We start from the raw sequence: 27,353 nt of genomic DNA, 5'->3' as shown, positions 1-27,353 counted from the left end.
GCCTCCCCCTTTACTTCTTTATCCTGTATTCTCTAAACACTTGTCAAGCACTGTAGAAACACATTTGTTGAAGCGTGCATTCTTGCTAAACATTTTATTTGATGTTGATAAGCCCTCCTGAAATCTATTTGCCTGCAGCATTATAAATAAAGCTATGGTTTTCCCAAAAATGTGGAATGACCCTTGATTGCAAGTTTAAAAGAAAAGCACGATGGATGTATTAATGTACTTGAGCCTGTAATACATTTGGAGACGTTTTGATTATTAAAGGTTTACCGTAATTACATGAATATTAGAGTGTATCATATACATTACATTAATAGAGCTATGTATCATACAGAAATATGTTTTTGTCAAGTCCGCACCCAGGCTAGTATTTCTATCACAATAGTGTGTGTGTGTCATTCTCCCTGTCTGTGTGCTGTGTACAGTAAAAATAAATCTATGGTAACAATTGGTATCTCTGAATATAATTTATTGGCAGAGTATATATTATTACATTGCGAGTCACCTTGGTAATTCTGAGTTCATTAAAAACAAAAATTCATGAAAACATTCTACATAACAAAATACTCCAACAATCCTTTTTTTGAGCTTCTTAATTTATCTTCCACAAGTCTCCCTCCCCTTTTCCTTAAAATATTAAAAAGGATACTTCCCAACATCCGATCGTACTGCAAGCACTTCATCAAAGCTAAAAAAAACTCCACACACAGAGCAGAGCGCGCAGAGTCCGTTGCTGTTTTTGTCCAATCACAGTTCGATTCCCCAGCACGCGCGCAGCGATTTTATGATTCTTTTCAAAGTGATCCGGTTAATGTCGATATTTTTGGCTTTACTTCTCTTGCCCCGCCTTCGTACAAGCGCTAATCCAGCTATCGTGTGCTTTTGCAGAGAGCTTTAAAAAAAAGCTCTAATTTTGCCCCGCCCCCGGGTGGGTTGATTTTTTGTTCGTGGTCCTTGGTTTTTGTTGGAGACGCCGAGGAGCGACATTTTACCCAGTTAAGCAGCATCAGAGCTGACGTGGCGGCTACGTGTGCAGCGGCTCAGGCCATCCACTCCTACCGTAATCAGTGACGAGCCCCACTACGTAAAAAACATCGGTAAGTTATTACAGTCATTACAAACAACAAGAGGAGGCTTTTCAAGGGAAAAAAAAGAAAGAGGAAAGACTGCGAAAGTGGCTTGCTGGTGACTCGGGGTTGGACATCTACGTGTGTCATTCAGTACATCATCAAAACAATAACACGAGCAAGACATTTTCAGTTTGTAGTTATTTTGATCAGGCTCCTGTGACTCCTTTGTTACTACATTCACTTGTTTTTTTTTGTTTGACATATTTTGACATTCGACATTTTTGATTTCGAGTGCCGAACAATCCAGCCGAAATAACTGTTTTTTTTAGCGATGGATGTGCTGGTATTTTTGTCCAGATAATTATGTAGGGCGTAACTTACATTAATATTTCATTATTGGATACGAAACAAAGTACGTTTTGTTTTTATATGTTTTTTAGTAAGGACATTACTTCATACATCACGGACAGGGACAAGAGGGGTTTTGTAATTTTCAGGGACGTTAGATTATTGTTAGTCCTTGTCGAGCTAACAGTAAGAAACTTTTCATACTGCAGTTCGTTTAAAAAAAATTTATTTTGTTGATTTGCATTATTTAGCATTTATCCTTATATATATATTTATATATATATATAATATATATATATATATATATATATATATATATATATATATATATATATCAGATAATAAAAATACAAGCAGCTACTTGCGATTAAAAATGTTTTACTCATTGTATGACTGTACGCCTGTTTGTGTATTTTCTGAGTGCCCTAATGATTATTTCACTGTTGACAAAATAAGATTAAACGTGATGCAATGTCTGGCTCTCTAGCATTTGGCAACTGCGTTTCAAATTTAAAGATTTGGACCGATTATTATTATTTTTTTTTGTATCAATGTTGGAATGTTTACTAGACAGATAGCCGTTACATAGAACGTTAATAGCGACTACATTTAAAAAGCATCTACAAAAAATAATAATGTAAATGAGTGGAGGTCAGTTATCGTAATGCGTATTGTTTTGTGTTGGTGCTATAGTAAAACACATTTCTAGATATTTTCAGTTTAACTTTTAGTTTCCTTTAAGCGGGAAGATGGTAAACTTGGTTTGGCAAAAGTGAATAGTTGTTTCCATTTACTTTATTTTTTTTCTCCTTTTTTTGTTAATTAATGCCGAACGGCATTTAGACGTGTATGGTTTAATATTTTTGGATGCGATTACAGGTTTATTTTTAATGTTTTACTTAAAATGGCGGCAGCTGTTGTAAGAGGAAGGTTCCAGAAATGGCGCAGAGCCTGTCTCCTCCCATCTGTCCAAAATCTAGACTACACTCTGCCTAGGAGAATCGTTTATTATAGTAGTATTTATGCAATAAAGCCAGAGCAACTAAAGATTACAAGACATATGTTAAGTACGTACGTTTGTAAAATGGTCTCGTTTGGAAATTAAAATACATGCACGTAGTTAATGCCAGTAGTCGCTATACATAGAAAAAGCGGGAAACTGTTGCAGAGTACTTGTGTGTGTGTTTTTTTTTTTTTTTTCTTACACACAAATGTACAACACTGCATTTTCCATCTTTCTATAATAATATTATTTTGGTTAATTTGGTGATAAATCGCATATATCAGGCTTGATATTCTACAGAGTTTGTCATTTCGTTATTGAAATACAGTCTATAAACTTGGGGAATTTACAACCAGACAGAAGAATTTTGTATTGATTACTAAACCAAATGCATTCAGCATAAAGAAGTTTAGCATGGTGTTGCCAACAAACTGCAATATATAGTATGCAAAGATATAAAAATAAAAATAATCAAAATAAACCTATTGCAACAAAAGGAAACCTATGTATTTTATTGAAAACAGTAAACCATTGAGTAAACTGTTGGGCCACATCTAGTGTTCTAGAAGCGTGAACTAACCTGGGAATGGAGTCCACAGGATATTTGAGTCTCATTGTATAGTTCTATTATCATTGTCCCTTCTGGTGTTTTTCCTGCACTAAAAAGTACATGTATAAAGTACACGCTGTTTTCAGAGCACCCTGTCTCCCTTCTGCCCACCTTTATGATCCTAGAAAACTGTTCTCCATTCATTTTATGTGCCCACAGACTACATTTAACCACACACACACACACACACACAGTTTTATATATATATATATATATATATATATATATATATATATATATATATATATATATATATATATATATAAAAACAAGTAATCTATATCCAGGACTCCAGATGAGGTTTTACTGTGGGCATAATACCGCAGTAGTGATGTCAAAAAGTGAATTCTTCTAGAGGTAAATATACTTGAACTTTGACCCATTCAACACCTTGAGACCATCACTTTCAATTCAAACACAAAATGTCCGTTTTCAAAACTGTACTGCTGAACCTCGTCATCTTTAATAGCATCACAAGGGTATCCATGTATTATATATAAAACAAAACAAAAAAAAAGATGGGCCTCTTCAGTGAGTCACAGGAAAACAATTCCATCTTGGGTTTCTGTGACAGTTTATAAATTACTCGACCTTCAGTCTCGTAATTTATGATGTCACAGAAACCCTAGATGGAATTATTTTCCTGTGACTCGCTGAAGCCCATCTATTATTCTGTATATATGAATTTTATATTTTAACAAAATTATTGGTCAATGTGTTAAAACTTTTAATATAAAGCCGTATGGATAAATACAATAAGGAAATGCATTAATACGTTATAAACCTATTTGTTTAATATAGGCACCTTTTTTTTTTAGCGGTTGCTGCTGACGATGGTTCCAGTTGGATTTGTAGTGGGACTGGGGGGTTTATGTTAACCTGTGTAGCTTCGACTGTTTCCTACCCTTACTGTGATTGGCTGCGAAGACAACAGGGCTAGCCAGAGATTGGAAAATGTTTGTTGGGTTGTTTTTAGTCTTGTTTGCAGTTTCCTAGTAACTGAAAACATTATATTCTGGGTGACGTAGTTGTTAGTGGAAGAATTTACTATGTGGGTAATAATGGATGTACAATACATTGTGGAAGGGTGAAGTCACCTCTTAAAGACATTAAGTGTACCCCTGTGATATTTAGTTACTAAGTATTGATAACACAAGGATTTAACCAAAAGTGCAATACCACCATTCTACCATTCTCCACTGCAACCTTGACCTCTGACCTAATATGGATGTCATTTGACTTTGAATTCTGTGATTCTGTGGTCAAGTTCAATTGTGGGTGTTGTACAAGAAAAAAGCAACCCTTTCATGTCAGTTATTTTTATAAAACTACCGCTGCCGTAGTGTTAAAGCCTTATGACGTAGACTTCATATTTGCATGGTTATATGAACCCTGCATCTAAATCTGTTTATGACCTTGACATTTTTGTCATGGTTTTATATGGCTGCCATATTGAGGTCATGGGGACTTTTTAACTTGGAGACAAACCCTTCACTGCTGCATTGCTTAAACCTCTTGCCATATCAGTGAAACAGAGTTACATTACAGTGGCTTGCAAAAGTATTGACCCCCCCTTGGCATTTTTCCTATTTTGTTGCCTTACAACCTGGAATTAAAATGGATTTTTTGGGGGGTTTGTATCATTTGATTTACAACATGCCTACCACTTTGAAGATGCAAAATATTTTTATTGTGAAACAAACAATAAATAAGACAAAAAAAATAGAAAATTTGAGCGTGCATAAGTATTCAACCCCCCCCCCCCAAGTCAATACTTTGTCGAGCCACCTTTTGCAGCAATTACAGCTGCAAGTCTCTTGGGGTATGTATATAAGCTTGGCGCATCTAGCCACTGGGATTTTTGCCCATTCTTCAAGGCAAAACTGCTCCGGCTCCTTCAAGTTGGATGGGTTCCGTTGGTGTACAGCAATCTTTAAGTCATACCACAGATTCTCAATTGGATTGAGGTCTGGGCTTTGACTAGGCCATTCCAAGATATTTAAATGTTTCCCCTTAAACCACTCGAGTGTTGCTTTAGCAGTATGCTTAGGGTCATTGTCCTGCTGGAAGGTGAACCTCCGTCCCAGTCTCAAATCTCTGGAAGACTGAAACAGGTTTCCCTCAAGAATTTTCCTTCAATTCTGACCAGTTTCCCAGTGCCTGCCGATGAAAAGCATCCCCACAGCATGATGCTGCCATCACCATGCTTCACTGTGGGGATGGTGTTCTCGGGGTGATGAGAGGTGTTGGGTTTGCGCCAGACATAGCGTTTTCCTTGATGGCCAAAAAGCTCAATTTTAGTCTCATCTGACCAGAGTACCTTCTTCCATATATTTGGGGAGTCTCCCACATGCCTTTTGGCGAACACCAAACATGTTTGCTTATTTTTTTCTTTAAGCAATGGCTTTTTTCTGGCTACTCTTCTGTAAAGCCCAGCTCTGTGGAGTGTACGGCTTAAAGTGGTCCTATGGACAGACACTCCAGTCTCCACTGTGGAGCTTTGCAGCTCCTTAAGGGTTATCTTTGGTCTCTTTGTTGACTCTCTGATTAATGTCCTCCTTGCCTGGTCCATGAGTTTTGGTGGGCGGCCCTCTCTTGCCAGGTTTGTTGTGGTGCCATATTCTTTCCATTTTTTAATAATGGCTTTAATGGTGCTCCGTGGGATGTTCAAAGTTTCAGATATTTTTTTATAACCCAACCCTGATCTGTACTTCTCCACAACTTTGTCCCTGACCTGTTTGGAGAGCTCCTTGGTCTTCATGGTGCCGCTTGCTTGGTGGTGCCCCTTGTTTTGTGGTGTTACAGACCCTGGGGCCTTTCAGAACAGGTGTATATATACTGAGATCATGTGACAGATCATGTGACACTTAGATTTTACACAGGTGGACTTTATTTAACTAATTATGTGACTTCTGAAGGTAATTGGTTGCACCAGATCTTATTTAGAGGCTTAATAGTAAAGGGGGTGAATACATATGCACGCACCACTTTTCCGTTATTTATTTTTTAGAATATTTTGAAACAAGTTATTTTTTTCATTTCACTTCACTAATTTGGACTATTTTGTGTATGTCCATTACATGAAAACCAAATAAAAATCAATTTTAATTCCAGGTTGTAAGGCAACAAAATAGGAAAAATGCCAAGGGGGGTCAATACTTTCGCAAGCCACTGTATAGGTGGTGTTCCATTTAACTGTCATATTGTTTTAACCCCTGGTCAGATCAGTGATGGATATATTTTATTCTCATTCAGCACCCCTTTTACTTTGTTTGCAAACCATTCAATCTGATATTACCATTTGATTAAGATTTTGTTCACAAAAACTCAAGTTTTAGTCATTCATGACATAAACTCTTCCTTTTACTGAAAAAAACAATAGAAGTTATTATTAGTGAATTTTAACTATTTTTTTCACACTGGTCACCCGTTGCTTCCACAAAAAAAAAAAACAACTGTGAAATATGTTTAGAAGGATAAGAGTGTTTGGAGGCAGGAGATTTAACAGATGTCACCAAGAACAGGACCACTTATCTGTTAATCACTCCTAGTCTCTAGTGCTGCTAATTTATATCTTTTCATAAGCACTCAGAATCATTATTAAAAAAAAAACAAATAGGTGGTTGCCTACTTTACTGATGTTATGAGTTGAAGTTTTAATACAATAGAAACATCTGAACATATATACAAGAAACAAAATATGTGCTACTTAATGATAAATACTTGTATTTATAATTATAACACATACATGTATTAAGTCATCATAAAATTTGACTGATAGCTTGATTCACAGACTGCCTAAATTTGCATTATGTAGTCCAAGACTAGTGTTAATCTGGGCGTGTGAATCTAGCTATGTTATTTAAGTAGCAAAACAGTAGTATTCGTTGATATCAAAAAATGGAAACTGCACATTGGATTTCTCCTTTTGAAATGTTTGTTTGTAAACTGAAAAGGTCTGCAATGCTGTAATAGTGAAACAGTACTTTATGGCCCTACAATAAGGACTGACAATTTTTAACAGTGCCCACTGGTTACGTTTATGTTTATGTACACAATCATCTTGCCTAAAGTCTACACTTTTATGCAAGTTCATTACAGCTAATATAATCTACATCATCATTTATTAGAAAAAAATAAGACAGTTTTCAATTTAAATCACCTGTTTTCATAGAGTGGGAAACATTAAAAATAAATAAATGCTTGCGCCACCCCCCCATTATTATTGCAGTATGACTAAGAAGCAACATGAATAAAAAAATGGGGGGCCAAGTTTACACCAAGTGTATGTTGTTTAACTTTTATAGTAATAATGGCCCCTGCTTCTTTATTCATGTTGCTAGTAGTTCATACTGCAATAGAAATGGGGGACCACGTTTGCCCCAGTTGTGTATTTTTTACCTTGGCCATTCTTTTGCTATTGAATCTTTACAGGCTGATCCTTTTTGTATGATTTGGCCCCTTTTGTAGATGTTGCATCTTTATATAGCTGAACACTTTGCAATTTTATACACGTGGGATGTTTTTGGACAGTAAAACATCAGAGAGCTATAAGCTGGCAGATGATCGATAACAAGATTCTAGGACAATATTAACTGTTGAAGTTCACCTCAAGCACAATGGTTGCAATATACAGAATTGAAGACTAATTATATATAAATTACACACACACACACAGTGCCGTGAAAAAGTATTTGCCCCCTGTCTGATTTTGTGCATTTTTCATATTGAATTTGGTCAGATATTTTTGTGGGTTGCAGTGATATATAGAGGGAGTATGAGAAAAATTAACACTAGTGTTTGGTGCTTCTTTCATTTGTTTGGTGTGCAAGGTAATTAAACATGCACTCTTCAGGTGTGAAAAAGTTATTGCCCCCACTAGTTAACTCAACCCAATTAAAGGGATAATTAGGATCAGCTGTTGGAATACTTTGGTTAACAAGCAGGCCTATTTTGGGCCAGCACTGCCCAATATAAATCTGACTAACTTTGGCCCTTACCATCAGAGTGAAGTTGTCCGCACACAGTTTCTAGAGGCACAGCATGCCACTATCAAAAGAAATGCCTGAAGACCTCTGGAAATAATGTTGATGCCTATCAGTCTGGAAAGGGTTGCAAAGCCATTTCTAAGGCTCTGGGGCTCCACCAAACCACAGTCAGAGCCATATCGTCCAAATGGAGAAAGTTTGGGACAGTAGTGAATCTTCCCAGGAGTGGCCGTCCTGCCAAAATCTCTCCAAGAGCAAGGCGTAAAATCGTCCAGGAAGTCACAAAGAACCCTAGAACAACATCCAGGGATCTGCAGGCCTCTTTCGCCTCCGCTAAGGTCAGTGTTCATGACTCCACCATCAGAAATATATTGGGGGAAAAAATGGGATTCATGGCAGAGTAGCAAGGCGGAAACCACTGCTCACAAAGAAGAACATGAATGCTCATCTCAAGTTTGCCAAAAAGTACCTGGATGATCCTCAAGAGTTCTGAAACAATGTTATATGGACAGATGAGTCAAAAGTGGAACTTTTTTGCCAACATGGGCCCTGTTATGTCTGGTGAAAACCAAACACCTCTTTCTACAGTAAGAACCTCATACCAATGGTCAGGCATGGTGGTGGTAGTGTTATGATTTGGGGATGCTTTGCTGCATCAGGACCTGGACGACTTGCCATCATTGAAGGAACCATGATTTCTGCTCTGTATCAGAATGCTACAGGAGAATGTCAGGCCGTCTGTCCGTGAACTGAAGCTGAAGTGCAGCTGGGTCATGCAGCAAGACAATGATCCGAAACACACAAGCACGTCTACATCAGAATGGTTGAAGAACAAGGAATTTAAAGTTTTGGAATGGCCTGGTCAAAGTCCAGACCGAAACCCCATTGAGATGTTGTGGCAGGACCTGAAACGAGCAGTTTGTGCTGTCAAATCCACAAATGTCACTGAGTTGAAGTAGGTCTATATGAAGGGGTGGGCCAAAATTCTTCCACGGCGCTGTGAGAGACTGATCAATAACTACAGGAAGCGTTTGGTTGCAGCTATTGCTGCTAAAGGTGGCGTAACCAGTTATTGAGTCTAAGGAGGAGATTACTTTTTCACACGGGGGCATTGGGTGATGCATAACTTTCTTTAATAAATAAATGAAATCAATATCAATTTTGTTGTATTTGTTCACTCAGGGTCCCTTTTATCTAATATTAGATTTTGGTTGAAGATCTGATTTAAAATTCAGTGTAAAAAATATGCAGAAAATCAGACAAGGGGCAAATACTTTTTCACGGTACTGAGTGTGTGTGTGTGTGTGTGTGTGTATGTATATAATATATATAATCATATAAAATATGTGTGTGTGTGTGTGTTTTAATCCATTTGTTTCATTTTCTGTACATGTACGTGATAATACTGTCAGCATCATGTGGCGTACAGCAGCTGGGATACTTACCTTACTGAACTTTATAGTTTTAGAAGTAGAGCAGATAAGCAGAAATATATTTTTTGTGTTCCTTTTAGTCCAATGACCATGGAAACTGTGGTTGACTCTCAGCAGGACGGAAGTGCTAGCGATTGTGTTTCTGACAGAGAAGCAATCCTGAGCCAGTCTACTCACTCTCCAGTTTCAACAGTTACACAGGTAAATAAGCAAAATGAGCAATGGAAAAAGAGGAAACTAGAAAATAATTCATCTTTGAACTCTTCTCGCATTTTCCTAATGTGTAAGCCCCCTGTATTTGAACTTGAGGTGTGTGCACCTATATTTCCACTGGTGTGACCTCTGGCTAACTCTTAATCCCAATTTTCTCATTTTAGTGTAGTTTTAGTTTTTTACACCAAGTTTCTGTCTATTGGTATTCTTTTAGCCCTGCATCCTTTTCCACAATATACACTAACAGCTTTCCTGTATTAGCTGGCCATTTAACCTCAGTAACCAGATAAGCCCCCCCAAAGACATTAAACATGTAAGAACATGATACACCACAGCTTTTGATTTATGCAGTTGTTGACATGAAAAAAAACATCCAAAAAGAAAACATTTTTTTTAAGTTATTCTATAAAGAAATTGTCTATAATAGCGAACATTTGTTTGCATAAAACATTCCAAATTCTAAAATAGTTCTCGGCAGACCTTACATTTTCCAAACTTTTGCTTGGCTTTCTAACTGATTCAGCAGACATTTGACTCAAATCTGAGAAAATAAATTGTATACTAGATTCAATTGGCTGAAAAAATTAACACTGCAGCCCTTTTTATGTATTGCATAAATAAACTTACTGTACCAGCAATCCGTTTCCTTTTAGGGGACCAAACTGGTCTGTTTTGTGGAGAGGAGGAAACAACCTGATTACCACCCATACCCCCCCCCCTTTCAATCCAAAGTTTGAAGTGAACTTCACTGGGTCTTTAGACTGCCAACACCCACAACTACTTTAAGATGCCTCTACATCAATACCAGAATTTAAGCCAAAGATCTTTTCTCTTTCCTTCTGAAATTGTCCAATAATTTCTCAGGGAAATTTGTTGGTGATGTCCGGTACAATATATATATTTTTATTTTAACCTCTTATTTAAGATCTGAAATTATAATTGACGTTTTAATATAAATAAAACCTATGCAATATTACGTTCTCGGAGCCCTGTTAACATACAGCCCAAGTTTACCTTGCATGTTTTTTGAAAGTTTAGTTAAGCACCTATTCTTAATTATATGATGTAGTATTACACTAATCCAGACATCAAGTGGACACCAACTTCTGTGTCTTGGGCTCTCAATCTGGAAGATGAGGGTAATTTGACCTTTGTTGGTATTGCAACTCTTCTCACATGATTCCTCCTCTTCCAGATTCACTTCCTACATTCTGTACCAAGGTGATGGAAGAAGGAACATGCAACCTTCTCCTTGGCCACTCTACAAACCACTTTAGAAACTGACACACAAAATATTGATTGAATTAACGGTAATTACATGGTTCCTCTGAAAATTGTTAGTCTTGTGTCTGAGATCAAATAGCTGTGGTTTTATCTATTAAAAGTATTTGGCCTTTACAGATTTATTTAGCATGGCTGATTACTGTATGTGATTTATAGTAATTGAAAATGTAATTTTCTTTTTAAATTGTTTCAGGTTTCTGGAGCAGCAGGAGGATCCCCAGCTGTAACCGTGGTTCAGTTACCAGGCGGACAAACAGTACAGGTTCAAGGAGTCATTCAGGCAACACAACAATCAGTCATTCAGTCACCACAAATACAGACTGTTCAGGTAAACCAGGGATTTGAACCCTTTGAATACCACAATTTTTCCCCCCTAATTTTGTGGAGAGAAATACCATTTACAATGCACTTATTTAGGAATGTGGTTATACAGGAACATAAAAGGTTAGTAGTTTTAAGTGCTGTAAAATTCAAATTTGTAATTCTGATTCAAGTATACATTTTATACCATCTCTGAACCGCCTTGCGAGTGGTTCGGAGACAGCACTGAATTGTCATAACTCCTGTGTGAAATGCTGTGCCACCACTAAAGTTCTGTAGTGGGTGTGGATTGAAAGTGAACATCTCACGTGACTGCATGTATGCTGGACGTGTTGGGTATTTTTGGCATTGGTGTTACATGCTTACATTTTTTTCATGATTTCCATTACATGAGAGTAGATGTTGAACGTCATGCTGATTTGAACTTGGCTCACGCCAAGATAAGCCCCAACTAAGACGTAGCTTTGAAGAAAACTAATGTGATCCATCTGCATCTCCATCCATTTGTGTTGTTTTCCATCTGATGATGTAGATATCCTTCTGTCTGGTGTTGATTGCTGAAGTGTAATGCTGGCTCCAGGGATCAGCTCATTTTGCCTCCCCAGCGCATCAGCATACACAACGGCTGCGATGCCTGCTCCGGGGATCAACCCAGTGCGGTCTCCCCAGCGCATCAGTATGACAACCGTCTGGATTGAGCTAAGTAGGGTACATCTCTGGGGTTTTCAAGTGGGCACCCTCCGTCCCCCACTCAGCTCAGCCCAGCTTACTTACCTGTACATTAGCATTGCTTTCTTTTTATTGTGCTTGAGATCCCCATCCAGAATTTTTCCGTCTCAACCACAGCCAGTTGCTGCTCCTTTCTGCTGCTTCAGATAAGTTCTTCACTGTGCGATGCAACTCTTGGCTACTGAACCCGACGTCTCTGAGAAACCGGGTTGTAGAGTGTGCCACAAATCCTCAACAACCCACCTCCACTGGGTAAACTCTGACATCCTCACTGTTCCGCTTCAGCAGCTAGTTGAGCATACCGAAGTTTCTTCCTCTCATATGCTTCATCCACAGCATCTTCCCATGGCACTGTTAACTCTACCAGATGAACAAGGCGTGCTTATCCAGACCACAAGCCAATGTCTGGTTTAAGGTTAGGGGTGGCAATCTCAGGTGGAAAAAGTGGTTGCTCTCCTGGATGGAGGAATATTGTCTTTTCTGTGTAATGCTTTGATGGAACTGGTGGCAACTTATTTGTCAGGTTACGCTTGTCTTCCAATGCTAAGGCCAAACATCGCAGCACCTGGTCATGGCGCCAAGTAAACCGTCCTTGGCTAAGACCCACTTTACATCCTGTGATGAACACAAAGGACATGAGGGATCCTCACCCATCCAGAGGTTTAGGTTCTGTGGTGAGGGGAGAACATCATATGTTGATCTGATGAGGAAACTGATCCTGCTCTGTTCCATTGTCCATAGTTCTTGCCAGCCGATCTTGCTTTGTTCCACACTTTCTCATCTCATCCATTCTCCCTGCTTGGCCTGGGAAATGGCCTTAACACACCTGATCTTCTCCTACTGCTTTTGCACCTCATTGACTACCAGCTTCCTCCGTATAGCTGGGGTTGCCTTGTGCCATGTAGGAGGAGCTGAACTGAGACCAAAACCTCCTTTTCCATGCTGAACTTGCCCCATCATATCTCTGATTCGAAGGGCAGCCTTAGCATCTTTCACAGCTTTCTTTGCCGTCCATTTTCTTCAAGTTTTCAACACAGGTGCTGCCTTCCTTACGCATTTGTCATGTGAATCTACTAATGTCATTTCCAGTCGGACTTTGGCGCACTTAAACTCCTCGGTTAGAGCAGAGATTGGTAGCTGCAGTATTCCTTTACCATAAAGTCCCACTCTGCTGAGGCAACGTGGAACTCCCAACCATTTCCTGACGTGTGAACTGATTAAAGCTTCCAGCTTCTCGACTGTTGTCAAGGAAACCTCGTACACAGTCATTGGCCACAGTAGTCTTGGCAATAGACCAAACTGAAAGCACCAGAGTTTCAGTTTGCTTGGTAAAGTGCTGCTCTCTATGCTCTTCAACTCTTCCACTGCTTGTTGTCTAACTTCTCCCACACGAAATGTGTCCTTTAGATCCCCATTGTACCATTTCCCTAGACTTTTCACTGGCTCCTCAGACACTGTTGGTATTGCCTCACCATTGATGTAGAACCTTCTATCTCCTACTTTAATTATAGAGAGGCTCCTTGATTTAGTGGGCTTGAAATGCATTCGTGTCCATTCAGTGTTATTGGTTAATTTGCCCAATAACCGATTAGTACAGGCTACTGTTGTAGTCATTGTTGTCATGTCATCCATGTATGCTCGAATTGGTGGTAGTCGCATTCCAGAAGCCAAGCACTCTCCTCCCACTACCCATTTTGATGCCCTAATAATTACTTCCATTGCCACGGTAAAAGCCAGTGGAGAAATGGTACATCCTGCCATTATTCCAACTTCTAGACATTGCCATGTAGTGCTGAATTATGAAGTTGATAAACTAAATTGCAAATCTCCTAAGTAGGCTTCCACTAAATTTGTTATTGTCATCGGTACGCTGAAAAAATCAAATGCTGCCCAAAGAAGTTCATGTGGCACTGAACCATATGCATTAGCCAAATCCAGGAATGTCACGTGGAGCTCCTTCCTCTCCTTTTTTGCTAATTGAATTTGTTGCCAGATTACGATAATGTGTTCTAAGCATCCTGGGAAACCTGGAATGCCTGCTTTTTGTACTGAAGTGTCAATGAAGCAGTTCTTTGATAGGTTGACAATCTCTGCGCAATAATGCTGAAGCAAATCTTGCCGTCTACGTTTAATGAGGAAATAGGACGAAACTGACAGATGCTTGTAGAATCCTTTTCTTTTGGTATAAAGACTCCACCTGCTCAACACCATGCTCTTGGTACAACCTGTTTTTCCCATGCCACTTTTATCAATTTCCACAGGATTCGTAGAACTCCAGAAGCACTCTTGCACACTCTGTATGGAACTCCATTAGGCCCTGGAGATGATCATGCCCTAGCTTTTTTCACAGATTGCTCTACTTCTTTTCACTTAGGTGCACAGTCCTCCATTTGGTATTCAAACCGGTGGATTGATCGGTGGGATGTCTGAATGAATTGACATAGGCTCCTGCCTTTTTTAATCTTTGATGTGTCTCCTCCAAATATCTCTCCAGCTCAAACTTAGATGATTCTAGTATGCCATTTTTCTCACTGGTGAGATCTTCTTTACAAATTTGAATGGATCTTTCTAAAAGTTAGTTCTTGCACGCTCTTTCTTTCTGTAGCGCTTCCGTAGGCGCTCAGCTCTGCGCAGTGTTGCAAGCTTATCTTTTATGACCCTTTGTAACAGATTGAGTCCCTCCTTCTGACTTTGCTCTGCTTTTCTCCATTGCTTCCTCAACTGCCTCCTTTCTCTAACTAAGCGTTCAATTTCCTGCTGCTGTCTAGACTTTCCAGGAATAGTTTGTACTTCTTCTTTCCTTTTTTCAATTCCAAACCTCTCGCTTCCATATGCGTAGATGATGTCACCAAATATATCCAGCTTCTTTTCAACTGTTCCATTTAACCATTCCAAAGTAAAACAGAGTTCTGTGTTTACTCTGTCCCATGCAGTTTTCTCACAAGCTCTTGGCATTTTAACTCCAGGCTTGTGCCCGTTGAGAATCTTTTCTCTCTTATGCTGGTTTGTCTGACCGGGTTCGCAAAGATCATTAGGTTCATCACTAGTTGTATCCACGCAAGTCCTCCTCACATCTATGACAGGGGTGCTGATATCCTGCGAACTGTGGTTTGCTTCTTGTCGCCAGATTTCATTCGACTGACTTGACTGACTTCGTAAGAAGTACTGATCAATGCGAGGCCCTTCTCCCTCAAGCATTTTATTCTCCCTTGATGAATCTACAAACCCCTGACCATTGTCGCCTTGCTCCAGCCAGTAATACAAATGCATAGATTAGGAAAAGGGTACAAAATAATATCCAAGTGTTTGGATAGCCTAGTGAGCACAGTTGGATTAATAATCAGGAAGTGGAAGCTGCATCACACCACCCAGACACTGCCAAGAAAAGGCCGTCCCTCAAAACTCAGCGCTCAAACAAGGAGACTTGTGAGAGAAGCCACAGAGAGGCCAACAATCACTCTGAAGGAGCTACAGAGTTCAGTGGCTGGGAGTGGAGTAATGGTGCACCAGTCAACCATATCAAGAGCTCTGCATAACACTGGCTTGTATGGGAGGGTGGCAAGAAAGAAGCCTTTACTCAAAAAGTACCATCTGAAAGCACGTCTGGAGTTTGCCAGAAAGCATGAGAGTGACCCAGCTGCGATGTGGGAAAAGGCTTTGTGGTCAGATGAGACCAAGATAGAGCTTTTTGGCCAAAACTCAAAGTGCTATGTGTGGAGCAAACCTAACACTGCCCATGCCTCAAGACACACCATCCCTACAGTGAAATATGGTGGTGGCAGCATCATTCTGTGGGGATGCTTCTCATCAGCAGGGACTGGACAATTGAAGGAAGAATGGATGGAGCAAAATACAGGAAAATACTGCAAGAGAATCTGTTTCAGTCTGCTAAAAAACTGAAGCTTGGGAGGAAATTATCTTTTCCTCAGGACAATGATCCCAAGCACAAGGCCAAAGCAACACTGGAGTGGCTCAAGAACAAAAAGGTGAATGTGCTACAGTGGCCCAGTCAAAGTCCTGATCTCAATCCCATTGAGAATCTGTGGCACTATTTGAAAATTGTGGTCCACAAGCGTCGTCCAACCAACCTGAACAACCTGGAGCAAATCTGCCAAGAAGACTGGGCCAAAATCACTCCGCAACTGTGTGCAAAGCTGGTACATACTTACCACAAAAGTCTTAAAGCTGTTATTGCAGTGAAAGGTGGCTCTACCAAATATTAATGTGTGGGGGTTGAATACTTATGCAAGCAAGATATTTCAGTTTTTTATTTTTCTTAAAAATATTTCCCAACATAAAACCAATGTCACCTTACAATAATTGATTTTGATTTTAAGTGTTTTAAAATAAAATATCGAACAGAACGAAATTTCAATGTACCATTTGTAATTCAGTAATATGACAGAATTGGTCAGGGGTCTGAATACTTTTGCAAGGCACTGTGTGTGTGCAATTCTGTGCTGTGTGAAAAATTATTTAAAAATACACTTAAAAATCTATGAGATGGCTCAGTGCGGCATTTGTGTGTTAAAGAGGCTGATAAGTCTTTTTAATGTTAAACTGTGGCAAAGTGGTTGGTAAGGGGAACATATGTAACGGTGATACGGTGCAGGAGTGATGAACAGACAACGGTAATTCAGTGAACAAGTGTTTATTTGTGCTGTTTCCAGGTCTGGCGACCGTCAAATAATAAATCCCCAGCAGTACACAACAATGTGTTAAGCGCGGGGATGGTGAATAACACAGTACAGTCTCGAACAAACAAAGGCACGGTCACCAGTCCTGGGTGCTACTCAAACGTGCAGGTGCTCTGTGCAGTGGTGCTCCGGATAGTGCTTTACGTGGCGATAGCTCCGGAGGTGTGCTTTAACTGTCTAGTGGTGCGAAAAAGACAGACAATTATAAACAAACAAAGGCAACACACAAGACGTATTTCACTCTGATAGCTCCTGTCTCAGTCCTTCTCTCCTCACGTTACCCAAACAAAGGAAAAGATCAGCGTTACCCTGGCCCGTATATGTAATCCTGCATGATATCTAGGTAAACGGTTGCAGCTGTCTTTTTTATTACTTGCAGCTGCCCCTCGTTTACCTTTCAAATCAATACGGTCTTACAACAGAGTCTCGCTTCTTTCCAGGCTGACCCACTTCCTGGTCCCGGAAACGAACTGTCAGGCCAGCCCTTCCAGATACTTCTCCTCTCGTTCTTTAGCGCCTTCACAGGTCGGGAGGGAGATTTATCACCAGAATATTTCTGTCACATAAACATATACAGTACTGTAGATATTTATAATTGTTGACTTCCACTTTGTCAAGTTGTTGATCATGAAGCAGGAAATTGGGTAAACCAAGACCTGCAAAATATTAATTTTCTTCTATTGCACTCATTTTACATTTTATATCAAACTTCTGATGGAATACAAATTTACCTATAGATATTGTTGTTTTTCATTAAAAAAAAAAAAAAAAAAAAAAAAAAAACTTTCAAATATTCCGGATTGCATTTTTTTCTCCATATTCTTCTTCATCTTCTTCTTCTTCTTCTTATAGATAGCTGCAATAGCAGAGACAGATGAGTCACAATCAGCAGACGGTGTTACAGACTCAAAGAAAAGAAGAGAAATTCTCTCAAGGCGACCGTCTTACAGGTGAGGAGTATATTTGTGTGTGTGTGTGTGTGTGTTTGTGTATGTATGTATGTATGTATATTCTGATTTACCCACAATTCTATAGTTACTGCTTTCTCCCACCTTAACTCGAAAGCTACTTGTGTACTCTGTCTATATACACACACACACACACACATCCGGAGCCATTCTATAAAAAAAGGCATAATACCACAGTAGTGATGTAAAAAAGTGATAAATATATTTGAACTTTGACCCATTAGACTCCCCTTACAATTCAAACATGTCTCATTTTCAATCACTCCTCAACACCCACAGTACAGAAATGTTCATTAATGATCAACAAAATTAGAATGTTAAAAAAGAAAAAAAAGAAAGTAAAGCTGGTACATTCTTATCTCAGAGAAACTGGAGAAACGGTTAACGACATAGAACGTCTGTACAGCACTGAAACACTATGTTTTAAAAAAGCAAACTACTGCTGAACCTCCTCTTCTTTTAATATTAATTTAATAATATTAGCATCACAAGGGTATCCATGTATTATAAAAAATAATATATGGACCTCTTCATTCGTGTGTGTTATGTTCCTGTCCAGTTTTGGTTTCTAATTCTTCCTCATGTAGACACAAATGTCATCCTTATGTACATTTCTATATGCTGTTATCCAACAGTAATGAAACTAGACACCTCATTGTCTCACTTTATTGAAGGTTATCTTGGTAATTACTTGTCCAGTTTTACTGAAACAATGAATGGCCATTTCCTGGATAAAGTTTCTATTTTTATTTTTCCTTATTTGCAGAAAAATTCTTAACGAATTATCTTCAGATACACCGGGTGTTCCGAAGATTGAAGAGGAGAAGTCAGAAGAAGAGGTTACACCTTCAAACATAGCAACAATGGCAGTGCCAACGTCCATCTATCAGACCAGCACTGGGCAATACAGTAAGCTGAACAATTTTCTTAGTAAAGCAAAGAAGAGACAGGTCGTTGTGTGATTTGCTTAAAAGGATTCCCTACTGTCTTTAACCAATAAGTAGCGGGGTTCAAAAATATAGCATTCTATGCCCTCCTATATTGCTTCAATTGTTAAGTACCTGTAACTTTTCTTTTCATTGTTAACATCCTAACAATGTTTTACACTTTTAAACTTTTGAAGTCTGTTTCAGACTTTTTTCAGAATGTTCGCTCTAGTACACTGGGGTTTGAGATCTGTCCTCTAAATCTCTGCGATTTAAAATAAATAAAAATAAAAGCTCTAGCTTTGATGTTCTGTACCACATCATGGATTGTTATTGGTTTGTTACCTGTTTGACAATGTGGGCAATAATCCTTACACTATCAGCGCACTAGAGCGGCATTATCAGTGCACTAGAGCGGCCATTTTGAAAAAAGCAGTCAAGGATGTTAACAATGAAAAGAAATGACAGGTACGTTATTTAAACAGCTGTAGCAACACTTGGGGACGTGTAACGCTATATTTTTCAGAGCCCTGCTACTTACTCTTAAAAGCCATAGTCTTGACCCCATGTTTTACATATATGCATATTTAACAGAGATAAATGTTTATGTAATAAAGTGCTCCACCACTGCTTTCTTTTACAAAAATATGTAAGAATCTAAAACATGCTATGTTACAGCTGCCATCGATCAGTATGCCTTGTAGGATATTGTAAATATCTGGCTCACACACCATATAAATGAGCCGAGTGCACTTGCAAACTGCATTGTGAACACAAACTGGGTCTTGAAAAAAATGGAAAAGGACAAAAAAAAACCCAAAACTTTAGCTTGCATCCAAAACGAATCCTGACCATTGTTTCTTTCAAACTAAATGAACCAGGCCGAGTCCATCTGAAGCGGACCCAGTGTGAATGCAGCCTTAGTTTTCGGGAAAGTCCTAAATCATTTAAGTACTGTTTTATGCATACAAAGTGAATATGTGGGTAGGAACACTTTTACGATTTAGTTATTTTTGTAATTGTATCAGTCATTGATCCCTTCTAAAAAAAAAAAAGATGAATCAATGTCATCCTTTGTATTCCTTAAAGTGCTGGAATTGCAGGAACTATTATCTTAAATTGAATCATCAATATTACTTAAATTATCTGAAGTGCCTTGAGTAATGTTAGTATTGATACAGCATGATTATTTGTTTATTTTTTAAAGATAACATTGGATGTAGACAGTTTTATTTATCACTGGACAATTTGTGTGTATTTTAGTTGCAATTGCCCAAGGGGGGACAATCCAGATTGCCAATCCAGGATCTGATGGTGTTCAGGGACTACAGACATTTACCATGACAAATTCAGGAACCCCACAGTCTGGTGCTACAATTGTGCAGTATGCCACACAGTCAGGTGATGGAACCCAGCAGTTCTTTGTACCCGGCAGCCAGGTGGTTGTACAAGGTATGTACAGTTGACTGTTAACTGTTGGGAAGGGAGTGGGGTGGGGTCACAAAACTGTTAAGAGGAGAATGGATAACAAGATGTGCTATCAATTAACCTAGAACATCCCAGCTCAGTGACTAGGGGTGGTTAGTTTTTTGATTGTTACGGATATTAAATCAATCAGTAATAGCAGTGATTGAAAACAATATTTGTGAAAATTCCTTTCCTGCAAAATTGTTTGTCAACTTGCTTTTAATACAATGTTTATCAAGGCAAAAGCCAAACCTTTGTTTGTTAAATTCTTTGAATGGGATTTTGACCTTTTATTACCATGAATATTACAATTGCAACTTGTCCTGGATAAGGGCGTTTGTCTTGCATATTTACGCTGAATATCTACTGTTTATGTCAACTGTGTCCTTGCCAATTACCATTAAAGAAAATACCCATTATAGTTCATAATGTAATTATTAACCATAATAAACACAATACCTCAATAAGAATTAGCAATTCTGGCTTATCCCAAGATTCATGATGAAAAGAGATTAATAATTAATATTATGTATGTTTAAGTATTTCAAATGAATCATAAATGTGTAGTTGTTATAAGACAAAAAGAAACCTATCAATCCAAATTATTACTACATTTATTCAGAGTCTCAAAGGAAGAAGAATAAAGGATAAGCTTCATAGTTAAACACATATGTATGAAGAAGAAACTAATTAAAACATTCAGGGAAAAGTAATGCATTGTTAAATGTTCATAATTCCTGATGTGCTCTCTGGTCATAGTTTTGCATTAGTGAAACAGTCTTAATAGTTCATCACGCATTACATATACATGCTCTAGCTTCCACGTGGCAATGTGGTACGCATGTGACGATATCAATATCATGGCTTCAATTCAGTTACTTGTAAAACGCACAATATAAGTTTAATACTTATTCTGTTGGTGCGATGTTTAAAACAAGTCTTCTTAACACAGACGTCCTCTCTATATAAGTTAGCTGTGCAATATCTCTGCGAAGTCTGTACTGTAGGCAAAAGTTTTCGTTGGAGACCGCCCATCATCTCCGGGACAGCTTTGAAGATTAATTACATCATTGCTTCTTTGTTGAAGAACTTTGGAGTTTGAAGATTGAAGAAAGAGCGAATCTAGTGAGAATCCAGAGAGAGTCCAGCTTCCAGAGAGAAGAGCAGAGAGAGTTAAAATCCTTGTTTTGAGTTTAAATAACACGATGTATAGGCGTTTCCTTGTACTGTAAACAAATTCTTGTCTGTCCTTCCATTGGTTCACAGTATTTGATAGACAGTTACATGTCAGACAAAAAGGGTGTGTTAGCAATGGAATGTATACGTCTATTCTGTTATCAAAGAAATTTACATTTATCATTTAAACCTCCTATTCCATATAACGTTAGTTACATTAATTGGAGAAGCATCCAAATTTCAGTTTCATTCTCTACAAAATTATGATTACAAGCCTATAAAACTCATCATAATACAATGAATGGTAGTATTTAAAAAAAAAAAAAAAGTTTAGTTTATAATCGTTTAAAACACAATAAACAGTTCAGATTTATTGGGACACTTAACTATTAAATTTGTTGTCTACAAGTTATGTAATTAAAAATGATTTGTAAAGCATTTTAACTAACTTGACACAATAATGATAACTACATTGTAGCTATAGCTTGCCTTTGTTAAGTTTTATGACTTCTTACAATCAGATAACATTTTGGAAGGCAGGCTTCAAAGAGGTAACACAGTTTGTGTTCTGTGCCTTATCTAATCAGCTTTGAAGAAACAACCCATTCCCTACAGCAAGGCACAAAGATAAGAGTCTGAATTAAATATCTGTAAAATGCTTATATTAAATTGAATAAAACCATGAATTTCCTTGACATGTCTGGTAAGAAATAAATAATATTTCTTATTTTGCGTAGTGTATGCAGGAGAATGAATATTTTTGTGTTTGACTGTATAAACATACACACAGGCAGTTTTACTTGTGTATTGGAGGAAGACGTTTGAGTTGTATACTTGTTTTATGTTTAAGTGGTATCTATGCAGTACAATATATTTAATCAATCTATCTGTCAATCTTTTATATATCGCCTTTCATAGTGGACCAACATCACAAAGCACTTTACAAGATGCAGTAGCAACAAGAAAATCTGTAATACTTTAAATACAGAGAAATGCATAATACATGATATACAGTAAAAAAAAAAAAAAAAACATATATATAATACAATACAGTGAAAAATGCATAATACATGAAATACAGTAAAAAATATAATACATCATATACTGTGAAAAGTGCATAATACATGAACTAGTAGCAACAACACAGCAGCTAATAGCAGATATCACACTTAAAGAGCATGGATAGCAAGAGAGTTGAGAGTTGATTTAAAGCCAGCGACAGTGGGAGCTGGGAAGCATGTGGTAACTGCGTTCTATGTGATATACTTAATTTGACCTGTTTGAATTGTGAACCAAGTTTCACACAGCTTTTTATAGATTTGTTTTTGTAGTGTAGCAGGATTTGAACACAAACAAGTTGACTTTGAGCAACACCTAGAGCTGACGGCAACATCAAAAGTACAGCACTGACCTAATACAGTATAATATTTTCTTTGTATATTAAAAGTGCTAACACAAAAGCAGTACAGCTGTCATTGCCCTCTACAGTAGTGGATGATCTTTGTGTGAGGGGGGTGGCTCCAGTCACAAACCATGCTATTGACTTGGTAAGGCCAGTGATGTCATTGTGATGTCAATGCCCTTAATTGTAATCCTACACATACTTGCTGATTCGGAGCATTTCATGTAGAAAGCAGGAGAGGGTTCCTCTTGGAATAAAACAGATAAATGGCTGTAACAGGGGATGAAACAGAATTTGGTAGGTGGCTGACATTTTATTTTGAAGATTTTAATTTTGTTAACATGTTCTCTGCATTGTTTACTTATCAGTGTAGTGTATCTTGATGCTGTCATGTCTTTTGTGTAAAGCAATGAAAGTGTTAAGTACAGTTTTGTTATTAAGTTATGAATCTTGAGCCATGTGTAGATGTTTTTAGAAAGCATTTGAACTTTTGTTTTACTATTCCTTGGTTTTTTTTTTTATGAATTAGCATGCCTTTGTTCATTTAAGCTCTATACTTCCTTTTTTTTCCTGAACAGAATAAATATAAAACTGATCGTGTGTGTGTGTGTGTGTGATCACAGCACTGACATTTTATTTGGGGAAAAAAAAACAATTAGAAGAAAGGGAAAAGCAGGTAACACTTTGTATTCTAAATTACTTTTTGACTCTTGCCAATTTTAACATTTGTTCTGCAATATATGCTTTTTTGTAAAACAGTTTATGAATTAAGAATTGGAGTTTATTCCAAAAAAATATATAAATGTTAGAGCTGCTGCCCAGCTTGCTTGTTTACTCTTCCTCTGTCTGAAGTGGTTACATGCTCAGCACATTTCACATGACTGACGTCACTAGGCTTCCTGGAATCGGATCTCAGCAGGGAGATGTAAATGTTAAATAGCAAATAAGGTGTACATTGACGTCAGTCTAGTCATGTTGGGATTACAGGCAGTTCCTTTTGCAGGAGCCAGGCACTGCTGCCAGATTTAACCATTTGCTGTAATCATCTGCAGCTGTTTGCAGTCTTTGGAAGTTGCTGGTGCTTTCCTTAATAAATTGCAGCTTTCCAGTAAACTGTAGCACAAATGTTTGGTGTATTTACATGTGTTTTTATTATTATTATTATTTATTATTATTATTATTAGTAACCTTTGTAAAGCTTTTAAACCTGGAAGCTTGCTTTTAAGCTATTTATTTAAATAAGCCTGTTTAGTGTTCATGTACACTCAAACCAATTAGCAGTTTGGGATTTTTTATTTGTCTCAAATTATTTTGGTTGGTAGACACAAATTGATTGTTTTTATATGTTTCGGTGATACTTTATTCTTTAATGTTTTTGACTATCAAAAGTTATTTTGTCATGGTCAGCATTTTTTAACTAATGTAAGTTAGGCCTGATAGTTTTGTTTTAGTGGTGTACTCTGTTCTCTGTTAACTGCTAAGGAATAAGAGGCCAGAACATTAATGAAGCTTTTTCCTTGATTGTTGATTGCTAGTATGCATACAGGATACTGTAACTGTTAAACCTTAAAACCTATTCTTTGTGGAACAATTCAAGATGCTAGAACAGCTCCCTGAAGTTACTTACTAGTGACAGGTGTTTAAATATCTTGTAAATTACTGTGGAAATCAATAAACTATATTGCAGTTCTACTGCACAAGATTCAACATTCATTGCATAATTGTTTTTATTGCTGTGGTTTAATTGAAGTCCTACTGTATTAATTAATTGTACTGTGACGTTGTGGCTGTTGTCTAGTTACAATGCAATCTGAAAAAGATTCTAAATCTCTTATTGTCTTGCTGGAAAATGTGGAGGAATAAGCCAATAGTAGTTTGTTAACAGTACACAATAATACAAGAATACCGCAACACTGCCGTTCCACAAATACATATTCATAAAACTTATTAAAACACAGTGGAAATTGCTGTATGGAATTTTATTCCGTTTTATGCCACTTCTGAGTAATGACATTTTAATAATTTTACTCAACAGTAATTTGTATATCACAAATTATTTAGCAATGCCTTATCAGGCGTGCCATAGAACTGATAGAACAGTAACCTTTATTTATTCTGCTCTGATATGTTAATATGTTTTATTTTTATCAAGATGTATGCTTTTTGTCCCTACTCTATATCTATACTACAGTTTTAGTATTTTCTTTTAACTAGCAGAACCTACTACAACAGTAAAAGCCAGATCTCTTGTAACTTCAGGTTTTATCAAGAAAATTGCATTATTACACATGCAAAAAAACAACACCAAACACCATAATTATTTTGGTGTGTGTTTTAATGGAATAGGAATATTGCAATGAAATGCTAGAATTATAATCACAATGGTACTGGTTTGGTGCTGTGCAATATTAAAATGATCTGTACAAGAAAATGTAATTTTATTTAATATTCTTTCAGCTGCCACTGGGGATATGCCAACCTACCAGATCCGGACACCAACTTCAAGTTTGCCCCAGGGAGTGGTGATGGCAGCCTCGCCGGGATCATTACACAGCCCACAGCAGCTTGCAGATGAGGTAACGCGGAAAAGGGAACACAGACTCATGAAAAACAGGTATGGGCTCCCAAACATGAAAGTTATATGAATAAAATAGTGACATTGTTAACCTAATATTAAGTATATGTTCTCTTCCAGTAACATGTCTTGTTTATTTTTTAAATAATAAAAAAAATAAACTAAACTTAGCTCTGAAATGGGCCCCTGAACTTTCTTATAAAGCAACAGCTGTGAAGAGAATGACAGCAAACTAGGTTGTGGTATGGAAGACAACACAAAATAACAGCTGAAACAGAAAAAAAAAAAGAAAAAGAAATCCTCATTCTGCACCTGTGTCTTGTACGTTTTCAAGATTCCATTGTAATTTTTCCCATTTGCCGGCATTGAATCATGCCTTCTGTCTACTTTTTGCACCCAATCCATGCATTCCCTGCTCCAGAGTATCCCTGCTTTCCTCTCTTGTAGAATCTTTGTTTCCTTGATATGGCCAGGGTAGTTTTCTTTGTTTATTTTCATGTAAATTTCTCTAAAAAAAAATGTTGTTTTTTAATGTGGCTGTGACGGTTCTTTATGTGCTGGAACCTTGTGCTTGAATTTATTGCATGCAGCCCCCTGTCTGCATTTGGGGATTTAAAAATACTGCCTTTCTTGCAAAGATCTGGACCTAATGTTAACTGTTTATTGAGCAGAAACTAATATTCAGTTAAATATATCATAACATGGAGAAACCTCGATAAACGGGACACATTCATTGAGTGTTGAAAATAGTGAGAAAGAATACAGCTTAGATTTTTTCTGTCTTGTATTACATGTAGGGGTTTATTTAACACTTCATTTTTTGTTTTATGTTGTGATGTTCATGGTATTTGTGTTGCCTATTGCCAAGTTTGTTATTAAACACCGAAAGAAGTGGATGGTAAAAAGTAACTTCTGTGGATTAGGCTGGTTCAGTGGGCTTTTTTTTCTCCTGGATTCTTTTAGTCACATTTGTTGTGTTGGTTCCAGGGAGGCTGCTCGGGAGTGCCGCAAGAAGAAGAAAGAATACGTCAAATGTCTTGAAAATCGTGTGGCTGTGCTTGAAAATCAAAACAAGACCCTCATTGAGGAACTCAAAGCTCTAAAAGACCTTTACTGCCATAAAACGGAATAACCACCATTTTGGCCTTTGTACAAAAAGACTGATCTAGGCTTGAGAGGAAGTGGTTCAATAGACTGTAGACTTGGGGCAAAGACACTTTTCAGTATCTTGTACCCAATCTCTCAATGTTGGCTTACTATTTCAAAGTACGTTTTGAATTCTGTTCAGAATGGTGGAAGCAACTGATCATGTCCATGTTTATAACATTCATGTTTGACACTTTTCCTACATCTGCAGAGTTAAGGCTGGTTAATGCTTCAAATATGCGACTGTCACTCAGTGATTTCTAGTCTCTCGAGTCGTTTGTCTAGCGATCCAAGGGCGATTGCCAGAGTTTATAATTTCTCAACTCCAGCTGGTTGCGTGTCCCAATAGTCACATAACTCAAGCATGAACCAGCTTTTTTGCATGTAAACATTGTGTGCTGCCCCTGTCACTTCTGCTCTTTGCAGGGACGCTGCCAAAGAGTGCCGCCGTCGGAAGAAGGAATATGTAAAGTGTTTGGAGAGTCGTGTTGGAATGCTGGAAGTCCAAAACAAGAAGTTAATTGAGGAACTTGAAAGCCTGAAAGACATTTACGGTGGAAAAACAAATTAGATGCATTCACATGGAACACCTGCAATGAAACAGTCGCTTTATAGGGTGTGTTAAAGCAGCTTAAAAATAAATAAATAAATAAATAAAAAAAAGCTATCTTTGTTTTTCTCATCTCCGCTATATTACATTCCATAGTTCTTATTGGGTATTTTTGTTTCTTTTAACTTAACTTAAAAAGCATTTGTTATATGTATGTATGTATGTGTGTGTGTGTGTGTGTGTGTGTGTGTATATATATATATATATATATATATATATATATATATATATATATATATATATATATATATATATATAAAAATAATGTAGCAAACTAATATGTATATAATACATAACACATATACACACAACCTGGCTAGATATGTTACATTGTTAGGCATTTAATATTTTACATGTTTCTCACCAGGTGTCCTGAACAAC

At 37.6% G+C, this 27,353-nt stretch overlaps 1 protein-coding gene across 6 annotated transcripts; it reads left to right on the top strand.

The window, feature by feature from the left end:
* Positions 1 to 972: 972 nt before the first annotated feature.
* On the top strand, positions 973 to 27,120 carry LOC121310971 (cAMP-responsive element modulator-like). Of its 6 annotated transcripts, XM_041243844.1 has the most exons (9): positions 973 to 1,103; positions 9,539 to 9,659; positions 11,149 to 11,283; positions 17,555 to 17,652; positions 18,437 to 18,579; positions 19,860 to 20,048; positions 25,099 to 25,255; positions 26,789 to 26,933; positions 26,967 to 27,008. In XM_041243844.1, exons 2-8 carry the CDS (start codon positions 9,543 to 9,545, stop codon positions 26,931 to 26,933), a joined length of 984 nt encoding a protein of 327 aa, XP_041099778.1. In that variant the 5' UTR covers positions 973 to 1,103; positions 9,539 to 9,542; the 3' UTR covers positions 26,967 to 27,008. The 6 variants fall into 6 exon arrangements, with proteins under 6 accessions (XP_041099778.1, XP_041099777.1, XP_041099776.1 ...); XM_041243843.1 differs by having other exon boundaries at positions 974 to 1,103; positions 26,789 to 27,120; XM_041243842.1 differs by lacking the exon at positions 26,967 to 27,008 and having other exon boundaries at positions 975 to 1,103; positions 26,204 to 26,882.
* Positions 27,121 to 27,353: the final 233 nt, after the last annotated feature.

The sequence above is a fragment of the Polyodon spathula genome, chromosome 3 (genome assembly GCF_017654505.1).
Source record: "Polyodon spathula isolate WHYD16114869_AA chromosome 3, ASM1765450v1, whole genome shotgun sequence".
Taxonomy (NCBI): Eukaryota; Metazoa; Chordata; class Actinopteri; order Acipenseriformes; family Polyodontidae; genus Polyodon; species Polyodon spathula.
The sequence above is the reverse complement of the archived record's forward strand: the minus strand, read 5'-3'. Positions and strand labels throughout refer to the sequence as shown.

Bases quoted from the DNA above. Each gene is read 5' to 3' on its own strand.
- LOC121310971 (XM_041243843.1), top strand. From the start codon at position 9,543: ATGACCATGGAAACTGTGGTTGACTCTCAGCAGGACGGAAGTGCTAGC. The intron at 11,284-17,554 runs GTAAACCAGGGA...TTCTTCTTATAG, and splicing joins CACAAATACAGACTGTTCAG to ATAGCTGCAATAGCAGAGAC. The intron at 18,580-19,859 runs GTAAGCTGAACA...TGTGTATTTTAG, and splicing joins GACCAGCACTGGGCAATACA to TTGCAATTGCCCAAGGGGGG.